This window comes from Budorcas taxicolor, chromosome 4 (genome assembly GCF_023091745.1).
Source record: "Budorcas taxicolor isolate Tak-1 chromosome 4, Takin1.1, whole genome shotgun sequence".
Taxonomy (NCBI): Eukaryota; Metazoa; Chordata; class Mammalia; order Artiodactyla; family Bovidae; genus Budorcas; species Budorcas taxicolor.
The window spans coordinates 73,023,785-73,036,699 of record NC_068913.1 but is presented as its reverse complement, the minus strand read 5'-3'; the positions used below and the strand labels follow the sequence as shown (position 1 = coordinate 73,036,699).

The 12,915-nt window shown below is 37.0% G+C and overlaps 1 protein-coding gene across 1 annotated transcript in view; it reads left to right on the top strand.

Moving 5' to 3' along the window:
- PALS2 (protein associated with LIN7 2, MAGUK p55 family member) overlaps positions 1-6,724 on the top strand; it is a 121,605-nt gene extending 114,881 nt beyond the window's left edge. Inside the window, exons 13-14 of the mRNA XM_052638464.1 lie at positions 4,039-4,222; positions 6,004-6,724. Of these exons, the coding sequence (XP_052494424.1) occupies positions 4,039-4,215 (177 nt within the window). The 3' untranslated portion in view covers positions 4,216-4,222; positions 6,004-6,724. The remainder of the gene's footprint in view (positions 1-4,038; positions 4,223-6,003) is intronic.
- Positions 6,725-12,915: the final 6,191 nt, after the last annotated feature.

The following is a 12,915-nucleotide window of genomic DNA, read 5'->3' as shown; positions in this document are numbered from 1 at the left end:
TATAACAATATGATTATTGAAAAGTTTTAAGTTTCAGACTTAAAACTTTTTTTAAAAAGTATGATATATTCATGAATATTATTTTAAAATCACTAAAATAATTCAGTGTTTAAGCCATCAACTTGAAACACTTTTTTATTTTGCTTTTAAGTTTTAGGTATTACTATTTTTTATTTGAATTTAATTTTGTCATATAATTGTATACATTTTCATAGTTCCAGAGTAAATCTTTAAATCAAACAAAATTTAGCTTTTCCTGTCATCTGTACTCCAACCTCCCACCTACATAGGTAGCTATTTTCACAATTTTTAATAGAAATAGATGTGTGTATCCTCCTGCTCCCATTTCTTACATTAAAGATAGCTTATTACATACAGTACTCTGCCTGCCTTTTTCACTTACTAATACATTCTGGAGATCATTCTGTAGCCATACAGAGAGAGAGGTTTTTATTCTTCCATCTATATGGTATACTAAATAATTGTTACAGGATTATTATTGTCAAATAAAATTGATGTGTGTTTTAACAGGACAAATAGCTAATGACTATACTAGGTAAGATTTGTTGATAAGTTGGCCTGTTGATACATCTATAACAAAAGGCTGCTCTGTTCATGGTATTCTCCAAGCAAGAATACTGGAGTGGGTTGCCATTCCTTTCTCCAGGGGAATCTTCCCAACCCAGGTGTTGAACCTGGGTCTTCTGCATTGCAGGCAGATTCTTTACCATCTGAGCCACCAGGGAAACCCAGAGATATTTTTGTTGTTTCAAACTGATTTAGAGATCTCAGTGAAAATATTAACTAAAATATAAGTACTAATATCCCTCAGGCTTACTTGAGAACCCACTTTACTATTTTACTTTCCTTTAGGTGTTTTCATGAAATCCATTAACTTATATACCATTATTAAGCTGATGTTCCTAGTTTATGTATAGATAACCCAGACCTGAGCTCCAATTTACACTAGCAATCACCTACTTAACATTACAGCTGCACCTGGATGTCTCATAGACACCTTAAACTTAGCATGTACGAAGTAGAATGTTTTATTTACCCCCCACCCACAATCATATTTCCCCCACTCCTACCCACCCAACTCTGCATCTTCTGCAACTATCCATTTATTCAAGCTAAAACTTGAGCTATTTTTGATTCATTCATATTCCTCACGTTCCATATTCAGCCCATCAGCTAACCCTGATAATTTTATCACCAAAATATATGTCTATTCTGCTCTCATTTCCATCTTCTCTTTCTCCATCATAATCCAGAGATGTCTTTCCATCGCATCTAGGTCTTCCATGACCTAGCCTGTGCTATCTCAACTTATTACCCCATCCTCCCTTGTCCTCCATCGATCTTGGTGGTCTTTTTATCTTTCAGTATCCATTTTCCCCTTGGATTTTACATTGCTGTTTCCACTGCCTGAAATGCTCTTTCCTCCACTATAGTTCTCAATTTAAATGTTATTTCAGTTCAGTCCAGTCACTGAGTCGTGTGCAGCTCTTTGTGACCCCATGAATCGCAGCACGCCAGGCCTCCCTGTCCATCACCAACTCCCGGAGTCTACTCAAACCCATGTCCATCAAGTTGGTGATGCCATCCAGCCATCTCATCCTCTGTCATCACCTTCTCCTCCTGCCCCCAATCCCTCCCAGCATCAGAGTCTTTTCCAGTGAGTCAACTCTTCGCATGAGGTGGCCAAAGTACTGGAGTTTCAGCTTCAGCATCAGTCCTTCCAATGAACATCCAGGACTGATCTCCTTTAGGATGGACTGGTTGGATCTCCTTGCAGCGCAAGGGACTCTCAAGAGTCTTCTCCAACACCACAGTTCAAAAGCATCAATTCTTTGGCGCTCAGCTTTCTTCACAGTCCAACTCTCACATCCATACATGACCACAGGAAAAACCATAGCCTTGACTAGACAGACCTTTGTTGGCAAAGTATTATCTCTGCTTTTTAATATGCTGTCTAGGTTGGTCATAACTTTCCTTCCCAGGAGTAAGCGTCTTTTAATTTCATGGCTGCATTCACCATCTGCAGTGATTTTGGAGCCCCAAAAAATAAAGTCTGACACTGTTTCCACTGTTTCCCCATCTATTTCCCATGAATTGATGGGACCGGATGCCATGATCTTCGTTTTCTGAATGTTGAGCTTTAAGCCAACTTTTTCACTCTCCTCTTTCACTTTCATCAAGAAGCTTTTTAGTTCCTCTTCACTTTTTGCCGTAAGGGTGGTGTCATCTGCATATCTGAGGTTATTGATATTTCTCCTGGCAATCTTGATTCCAGCTTGTGCTTCTTCCAGCCCAGCATTTCTCATCATGTATTCTGCATAGAAGTTAAATAAGCGGAGTGACAATACACAGCCTTGACGTACTCCTTTTCCTATTTGGAACCAGTCTGTTGTTCCATGTCCAGATCTAACTGTTGCTTCCTGACCTGCATATAGATTTCTCAAGAGGCAGGTCAGGTGGTCTGGTATTCCCATCTCTTTCAGAATTTTCCACAGTTTCTTGTGATCCACACAGTCAAAGGCTTTGGCATAGTCAATAAAGCAGAAATAGATGTTGTTCTGGAACTCTCTTGCTTTTTCCATGATCCAGTGGATGTTGGCAGTTTGATCTCTGGTTCCTCTGCCTTTTCTAAAACCAGCTTGAACACCTGAAAGTTCTTGGTTCATATATTGCTGAAGCCTGGCTTGGAGAATTTTGAGCATTACTTTACTAGCGTGTGAGATGAGTGCAATTGTGCGGTAGTTTGAGCATTCTTTGGCATTGCCTTTCTTTGGGATTGGAATGAAAACTGACCTTTACCAGTCCTGTGGCCACTGCTGCGTTTTGCAAATTTGCTGGCATATAGAGTGCAGCACTTTCACAGCATCATCTTTCAGGATTTGAAATAGCTCAACTGGAAATGTCATTTAGGTAGGTTAAATGTCATTTATTCATATGTAGAGTCACTCTGTCTAAGGTAGGTCTCTTACGATTCTTTGTTCCTGGTTGGTTTCTTTCATAGTACTTACTACAACTTGCAAGTTTTTGTTTATTTGCCCTCTTATTTGTCTCCTCCACTAAATGATAGGAACCCATTCTGTCTTATTCACTGTTATATCCACAGATTATGAAACAGACATTTTAATAGGAACTTAATGAATATTCGGAGAACCTGTAGAAGTATTGTGAAATTTCAAAACACAATTTAATGAAAAGCTTTACTTGCTCATGAAAAAACCTGTTCTGTTCTTATTCTCCCTAAATATTCCAGAATGACTAGAAGTATTTTATGAAATATAAACAATAATGACATATATAACAAAGTGTGTGTGTGTTGTTGTTGTTGGGAGTAGGGAGCATGTAGTCTTGAAACTATTCTAAGATTCTCTTTCTTAGAGAAAGGCAGTAAATTTGGCTTTGAGCTTAACAGCCACTCAAATTTGGGTTCCATGATATACAGACTCCATAAAGTAAAAATATTTTGAGAAAGATGATGTAGTCGGGCTGTGCTGTGCTAAGTTGCTTCAGTCATGTCCTGTTCTTTGTGACCCTATGGACCATAGCCCACCAGGCTTCTCTGTGCATGGGATTCTCCAAGCATGAATACTGGAGTGGGTTGTCATGCCCTCCTCCAGGAGATCTTCCCAACCCAGGGATCAAACCTGCTCTCTTGCATCTCCTACATTGGCAGGCGGGTTCTTTACCACTAGCACTACCTGGAGGCTAGAGACCTACAATAATTCCTTATTACTTTGGATTTCACCCTAAGATTATTGTCAGTAGTCCTTTAATTAGGAATCTTATCTTAGTATCAGTGAAACAGAAGACACAGAATACTCATAAATGCAAACATGAATGCAGCTAGAATGACTGGATATGAACAGATGGTAATATATTTTTTAACACTCTATGTAGATTAGATTTTGAGGATTGATATCACACTCAAATATCCATCCTAATTACTTGTTTCATTTTGAGTTGATTGTGAGCAAGTAAGTATACATTGTGTAAACTTTTCCTCTTGAAACTCTTTGCCAGGACTCTGACTTGAAGAAAACAGTGGATGAAAGTGCACGGATTCAAAGAGCATACAACCACTATTTTGATCTGATCATCATCAATGACAATCTAGACAAAGCCTTTGAGAAACTGCAGACTGCCATAGAGAAACTGAGAATGGAGCCACAGTGGGTCCCAATCAGCTGGGTTTACTGATGATTCAGTAAGGTTCACAATTCAAATAAAACTTTCCAAAAAGTGACTGCAACAAATAAACCTTCTACTGAGAAAATACATGCACAGATAGAAGATACCTGCCAAGTCCAAGCATTTTTATTGTGTAGATTGAAATACCAGTACACTATTCTGAATTTTTATATAAAATGTGGTTGAGAAGGTGTACTAATATATAATTTATCTTAATTTTTCTAACTTTTTATGGATAATCTTTCTATTCATATCACATAAAGAAATGCGTTGAAGCATTTTGTATATGTTTTGATTTAGTGCCCTTGCCTTTTTCATCCAAGGAATTTTCAAGTCATTCACTCTAACATTGGTCTTACATTTTCACTGTGATAATGAATACTTGAAATAGTTTTGTAAAGCTGTCATTTAGTTCAGTATTTAGTGAAGGGTCAGCTACTCTTATTAGGAAAAAACAATGGTGTATTGGCCTTCTTTCCTAATATATTCAATTTCTTACAGAAGCAGAATTTTAATGTCAGTGCTACAGCTAGTCTACTACCATCCAAATCTGACATCAGAAGTCTGCTCAGTGCAACACAGCTTCATTATTTCAGAGCTGAATGGCTATCCGTTCTAATTTATGCAGCATTATTAGTTTTTTCCCTTCATGCTCGCTCTCGTGAAAAAATGAAGAGCAATACCTTGCACTCTCATCTGCTGCAGTGACGGGCTGATGCTTCGTTAACATGTACCCAGCAAGCAAGGCCATGCCGGCCAAGAGAGTGCCTTACCCCGCAGTCCTTACAACAGAACGACTCTGGAAGCGGGTCTGTTGTAAAAGTTTAACTGATGAAAGTGCACCTACTGCTTTATACAGTTTTCTATTAGGATATGATCAGCAAATGTATCATGCCTCTGAAAATTTCTGTGATGCTGAAAAATGCCTCTGAGTTTGCAGTTGGGAGTTTATGTGAACAATCAGTTTGCTTTTTGAAGTGTGATGTGATCATTAGGGTATTTTTTCAGTTTGTTGTGTTGTGAACCAAATCCATTGAACAATTTATGAAATTTGGAAAAAATTGTCAAATGTTTTATCTCAGTAGACTATATATATATTATATAATATGTATTAAATAATGTTTTATATATTTTTTTTACATTTGTTAGGAAATGTACTTTTTGTTTAGCAAGTAAACTTTTTGATTAGGAAAACAGTTCTCCTTCTTTAGATACATTAGTATATACAAATTTCCAAAATTCATCTCAGTTAATATCTTCCTTTAGGATTCTTTGATGGTATAAATTCTTCTAAAGTATATTCAGAGATGCAGATTATTGTTAAACTAAGTTAGCCATATTTTATACTGCTGCTAGCTTTTCACATGAACAGTATTCACACTTAACGGGTTAGGTGCTTAAACTCTGATGATCATCTTTGTCTGGTGGTAGGCACCATACCCCGGGCTGCTGAAACTTGTTTTCCCCTCAGCTAAGCTGTCACATGGAATGCTAGCCCGGAGGACTCAGAGGGTAGAGAAAAATACATGGTAATAAGCAGCAGGCACACTGTTCTTTTTCACAATGAAACCAAACACCCAAGTAGCTGTATGGAGGTTCGTTGTCCTAGAATAGGAAATTGGTAGCAAAATGGATCATACCTTTTAGTAACTTTGGTAACTTTTAAACCACGTACATTTACATCAAAGTCTTGGCTTCTCAAAGATGAATCAAAGCACAGTGTCGAGATGATGTCCCATGACTTAGCATCTCAACGTGCTGTAAATTTTAAGAGAAATTTTATTTTCACATTCTCAGGAAGTATGGTGTCTTCTGCAGTGTGCCTTCATGCTGCTGCCTGCAGCCTCTAGGGGATCGATGGAGCCGCTGCCTGCAGCCTCTGGGGGATAACTGGAGCAGCTCAAGAAGTCTATCCACAAGATATTTTACCCATCGACACAACAGAGATGGTTTTTACATCAGACATATTTTAGGCCTTATCACATGGTATAAAGTGCACATTATTTAGAAAACAGTCTACACTTAAGAGTTATTTCTATTATAAATGGTATTCATGACTAACTAGTTTATACACATGAGATTCCTCCTAATATAAAATGGAACAATGCAGTTGATTTCATTTCCATCTAGATGCCAGAGCCAAAAAGAATCAATTTATAGCAAAGTTCATCTATCTCAATAAAGAGTCATTGAACTTGAAACTGAAGTCCTATCTGGTTCTGTAGAAACCAGCAGAGCTCTGCTGAGGCAAGAAGTCCCAGAGGCCCCGGAATTCTGCTATAGCAATGAGAGTATAGTTGTGATTAAGGGAATGTGAACTTCTCCTGTAGGGAAGGTCTAAGATAACTAGCTTTACTGAAGAGAAAATAGCTTAAGGTGATGTTGAACAGTTGGTAATCATTAAAAATATGCGTGCATATGCTTTTGGGAAACAATGTGCCAACATACTAATGCACCTGAGGATTCCTTGTGGACAGGTGAGCATCCACATTCAGCATTCAGGGCATGATTGTTTATATACAGCTAAATATTATATATATTTTTAAATATACAAATATCCCATATCCATAGAGTTGATGTCCCTGGATAAGTCATTTAACTGTAACTAGTGTAATATATGTGATGTACTCAAGTAGAATTTTTCCTTTTATTATTAGTTAAGCCTTGATTATGCAGTTTCCATTTCTGTTTGATATTTGGATAGTGTCAAATAAAATACTATCCAGTACATCAGGACTTTGTTTACTTTTATCATACAACTGCTGAACATAGCTTTCTGAGGTAGAAATCATATCATAAACCCAGTACAGCAATAGTAGCCTGAACCCTAGATTCTAGAATCTAGTAAATTTAATATAATAGCTTATAAGGACAAGTTTTCTTTAAAAGAGCAAATTGGATATTAACACAAATTTAGAAAAGAATTCAAATTAGCAATAAAATGTTAGTGTAGCATTATAGACTATGGCCAGGTACTGACTGCTTTGACCGTAATATCCCAGTGACCATAGAAGATGATCTTTGTTTTAAAGAGTCATTTAAATTTGTACTTATTTTTATGGATAACAACAAGGGTCACAATCCAGTGATTGGGGTTGATTTTTCAGATGGGTAGCCATGGAGTTAGGTATAATTATTTTAAACTGGCAAATATTAAAGTTTTGAAAATTGGTCTACTTAACACTACTTTTATGACTTCTGAAACAATACCCCATTTTCCAGGAACCACAGGCTAGGGAGCCAGTAATTTTATAGTGATGAGTCTTTATACTACATATGGAAAAAGTAATCCTGAGGTTTTCTGTATATAGCTAGCAGGTCATTTCTTAAATGTTTGAGTCATCATACATAATATATATATACAGCTATGTGTACAATATGTAAAATTCTCCCAAGATATATGGATAATAATAACACTAAAATGTCCACTATGTAATTATAACTAATGCTCTTACATTTTTAATTATTTCCAAATTCTTAGACATTATGAAACTTTTCACATAGTTTTCAGAGGCTCTGGTTTTACTTTGAGGCAGATACTAATGCCCTTTCTGAAAAATATATTTGGAATTAAGCTCAGAAAGGTACTCTAACTTAATTTCCTTAGGGAAAAACAGAGTCATGGATGGAAACCTCCTGGGAAATACTTATTTAAACCTTCAAATGAATTTGAGATATGGTTCAGGCTTAGAGATTATAGTACCTGCCCTTCTCTTGGAATTGTTGTGAGAATTCATGTAATAACATCTGTAATGGATTTGGAGTTCTTGGGAGAAATTCAGTATTTTAAATAATAGGATTATTGTATATAGTACAAGTTAATATTCACAAACTTTAAAGAATACAACTGAGTAATAATTCATCATATCATTTTTTACATATATATGTCTGAAGAAGATAACAATTCTATAATTTTCTTAAGGTAAGATTATTTTTAACTGCATTTTTGCTAGCTTTAAGTTTCATTTTTAATATTTTCCATAATTTATCATATTACTTTGTGTGTTTCTGGAATGACTTAGTACACAGGATCAAAAATGAGTCCTTAAAACACTAGAAAGTGAAGAAATGATGCTATCTCATTTCTAAGATTAGACATTAAAAGCATGATTTTCACTACTTCTGCAGTACACTGCACTGCACTCTTTAAAATAGTCTCTCTTTTGATAAAAATAGAGCTGGTGCACTTCTACTGGCTGAGATCCTAATTATGACTCCTGACCATATGACCATTGAGAAAATTTATATCTCCCTTTTAATAATACACTTGTTAAATAAGGCTAACTTAATATTTGTCTTCACCTTAAATTATAAGAAGTAATTTATAACTCTGATGAGGTAAATGGTAAATTGGAAAATCCTCATTAAGCTACTTTATCTGCTTATTATATGTATTCATTTGCCCTTTTTAAAGTGTACCTCTCCTGGAGGTAACATAGTGATAAGTGCACACCATTTAGAAATTCTGCCTTCAGTTTTAAAACAGCTCTGAGGATGTTGTTCCAGCCTGAAAGAGGTTGTGTTCTAGTCTCTTAGTGGCCTTGGTCAGGAGGTTTTGAGTTCAGAATCCTTTTCTAAGTCCAGACCTTTAGGAAATCCTCCTCCTCACCAACCAGACCACTCACAAGTCAAACAAAATTTAAGTAAGCAATCCAGTACTCTATTACATCTGAAGACAGTCTGATCTTTGCCCCTTAAAGCTGCTTACCTTATTCTTCTGCCTGAAATTTATCACTGCAGCCCTACTGTTTAACCCATAGTAGTAAGTTTAAAAGGCACTTGTTAAGGGGAAACAAATTCAGTTAACTCCAGTTGGGGGACCACAGATCCAACAGGACTGCCTTTTTTTTTCAGTTTTGTTCTCTACCTGCTTCGGGGCCACTGGCTGATACTGCAGTGCTCTGAGAATCTGACTTGCCTCCATACACCAAAACTGACCAGAAGCAACAATTCTTTTTTTTCCCCTACCAGCTTTAATTGTTTTCTAATCTCCAGCACAAACTGAATGAACACATCTACAGATGATGTAAATGCCACTTACAACTTGGCAGATTAAATGACTTAATGCTTGTAAATCTGTCTTGAGTCTCAGTGAACAAGTACTGTCACTAACACAGAGCAAAAGCCAAAAGGTCTTATTTTAAAAGTTGGGGATGAATATCTTTATTGCACTTCAGTCACAGCAAGCCAGGGTAGAAACATACAAATATGACAGACCATGCCTGAAACTTAACCTTCACATCAGTCAAGAAGGCCTGGGAGTTTGGAGGATGAGGGAAACTCTGCTATATATATTATTACCAACACTAAACCGTAAGTCATTACCAGTTAAAATATGTGGTTCTTGTCTTATTCTTAAATACAAGAGGCAGGCAGTGATTGAGTAACCTTACTTTGCAGACTTTGCAGAACATACTTTGTTCTGATAAACATGGTCTAACTGAGAAATGCCTTGGTCTTTTTAGTGGAACTTGATTTGAGGAATAGCTGATCTCCATCTGTAACTGAAATACAAGGTAAATACTTCTTTTGGCTGTATGTTCTCTTTAAAAAAGAACTGCTGATTCCTGTTTCTTCAGTAACATTGATTTTTAAGAAAATGTTATCTTGGATTTTGCTAGAAGAATGAACACTGGGGTTCAGCATCTGGTGTAATTTCCACATGTTATGTTAGCTCTATTAAGAGCCCATGATGAAAATTTGATGTGAGGACTTTGGGCGTTTCCCCCCCCGCCCCCCGCCATTTCATTTTGGTATGTTTTTATTTTGAACACATATGCATGCTCTTTTTAACCTCTAGTCTGTGAAATGATGATAGAGATTTTTTTTAATGGAGGGCAAAATACTTGTTAACAACCAAAAAATTAAAGCTGAACAAGCTGCTAAAGGTGAAAAAGTTTAAAAATAAAATGAATTGCTACTGCTTTCCAAGTAATTGTATTACTAGTACCTGTACAAAAGAAGCATTATTGCTGTCCTTGTATAGATAAAATTTACCTGCAGTACAATTAAGTATTGACTTCTCAGCAACTGTCCCTGTAAAATTTTCTTTTCACATATTAATATGTTGTCCAAAATGAAATTTACTGAAATGTCCAATCTGTGAGACTGCATAGTCCTGGTAAAATATTTTTGTATATATAAAGAAATAAATACTTAATATTGGAAAAATGTAGTGTTTCATTTCTAGGTAGAAATAATGCTTGAAGATAATAAAATATAGAAGGCATCAGGTTAGTTGATTGGCAGTTTCTTTGAACTGCTAATCATCTTTGTTAAAAGCTTCTAATGTCAGATTTTTCCCACCAAAATTTATAAATTTTTCACCTGCCTCCCTTTTGTTTTTTAACGAGGAAACCCTAATTATTGTTTCATCTATCCCAGCCCAAAGATTTCATAGCTTTCAAAGACGACTTAAAGAATTCCAGAGACAGGGAAGAGAAGAATTCAAAATACAGGATCAAGAGAAGACCTCTACGCTTAGATGGCATGAATACTAGGACCATTTCCCAGTTAGCCAAGAACAGAAAAACCCTGGTGGGAAAGACAACGCCTTCTGTGGCACACAGCTCAGCCCTGAGGTCTGCAATGAGAAGGGGAGGAGGACCCACTGGACTGACCAAGAAATGGAGGCATGAATGTGGGTGAGTACAGAAAGCCTGTTTCCAGAAAAGGTACTTCGGCAACTCTTTCCCAAGCTGGTTTTCTAGGATTCCATACCCCACAATGCAGAAATTGCTGGTCTAGTGTATTTCTGATGTCTCCAAAAGAATTAGTTTGTTTGTTGAAATATATTTGCTTTATAATATTGTGTTAAAGTGTACAACATAGTGATTCTGTATTTTTACAGATTATAGTCCATTATATGTTCCCTGGTGGCTCAGAGGTTAAAGCGTTTGCCTGGAATGTGGGAGACGTGGGTTCAATCCCTGGGTCGGGAAGATCCTCTGGAGAAGGAAATGGCAACCCACTCCAGTACTCTTGCCTGGAGAATCCCATGGACGGAGGAGCCTGGCAGGCTACAGTCCATGGGGTCGCAAAGAGTCAAACACTTTCACTTTCATAGGTTATTATAAGATAGTGGGTTAATTCCCTATCCTATACAGGGAATCCTTGTTTCTTATCTGCTTTATAAACAGTAGTTTGTATTTGTTAATTTCATATCCCTAATTTGTCCCTCTCCCTTTTAGTAACCACAAGTTTGTTTTTTGCATCTGTGAGCCTGTTTTGTGTATTATTCATTGGTATTTATTTTTTAGATTCCACATATAAGTGATATTGTATAGTATTCGTCTGACTTACTTCACTAGGCATAATTCTTTTTAGGTTCATCCACATTGTTGCAAGTGCCACTATTTCATCCTTTTCTTATAGCTAAGGAATATTCCATTGTGTCTGTGTGTATATACCACATCTTCTTAATCCTGTCATCTGTTGATGGGACTTGAGTTGCTACCACGTCTCAGCTATTGTAAATAATGCTGCTGTGAATATTGGGGTGCGTGTACCTTTTCAAATTAGTGGTTTTGTTTTTTTTTCCAAATAGTGGGATTGCTGGATCACGTTAGTTCTATTTTCAGTTTTTGAGCAAACCTCATGCTGTTTTCCATAGTGTTTATACCAGTTTATATTCCTGCCAACAACATAGGAAGAAAGGTTCCCTTTAGTCCACATCCTCTCTGACATTTGTTATTTGTAGAGTTTTTGATAATAGCCATTCAGACCCTTTTGAGGTGATGCTTCATTTTGGGTTTGGTTTGCATTTCTAATAATTAGCAGTGTTGAGCATCTTTTCGTGTGCCTGTTTGACATCCATATGTATATCTTATTTGGGAAAATATCTATTCAAGTCTTCTGTCCATTTTTTGTTGGATTTTTTCAATAATTGAGTCATATGAGCTGTGTGTATAGTTTGAATACTAACCACTTGTCAGGAGCATCATTTGCAAATATTTTCTCCCATTCCATTGGCTGCCTTTTTGTTTCATTGATGGTTTCCTTTGTTGTACAAAAGGTTTTAAGTTTAATTGGGTCCCATTTGTATATGTTTATTTCTTTGGCCTTGGGGGACTGATCCAAGAAAATATTATGTTTTATTTCAGAGTACTTCACTTATATTCCCCAAAAATTAGGTTTTCCATAAAGTCATCATTCCCTTAATAAACACAGCTGGGTGTCCATATAAGTGGACTGGTGCCGTTCAAACCCATGTTGTTCAAGGGTCCAACTGTGACTCACTCTTCCATCTTATACTACCTTGGTTTTCTGTCACTGCAATAACGAATTACCACAGACTTAGCAGCTTACAATGCAAACTTATCATCTCATGTTGAATTTGGGACCTACAGAACTAAGTCTCATGAACAAGCCTCATGAGGCTAAAGTGAAGTTGTCTCCCAGGCCCTGCCCTGGCTCTTGCCTGCAGGTCCAGAGGAAAATATGCATCCAGGCTCGTGCAGGTTGGTGGTGGTCTCCACTTCCATGCAGTTGTAGGATCAAAGTCCCCACTTCCGTGCTGGCTGGCTGACCAACTACTCTGTTGTCCTTGAACCAGCCTCCTCTATCTTCAGAGCCAGCAGCAGCTCGGAGTTCTTCACATGCTTCATTTTTTCTGCATTTTCTTTAGCCAAATCCATCTCTCACTAACCCTTCTGGTTTCTTTAAGGGTCCACCCAGATAATCCAGGGTCATCTGTCCATCTCAAGGTCC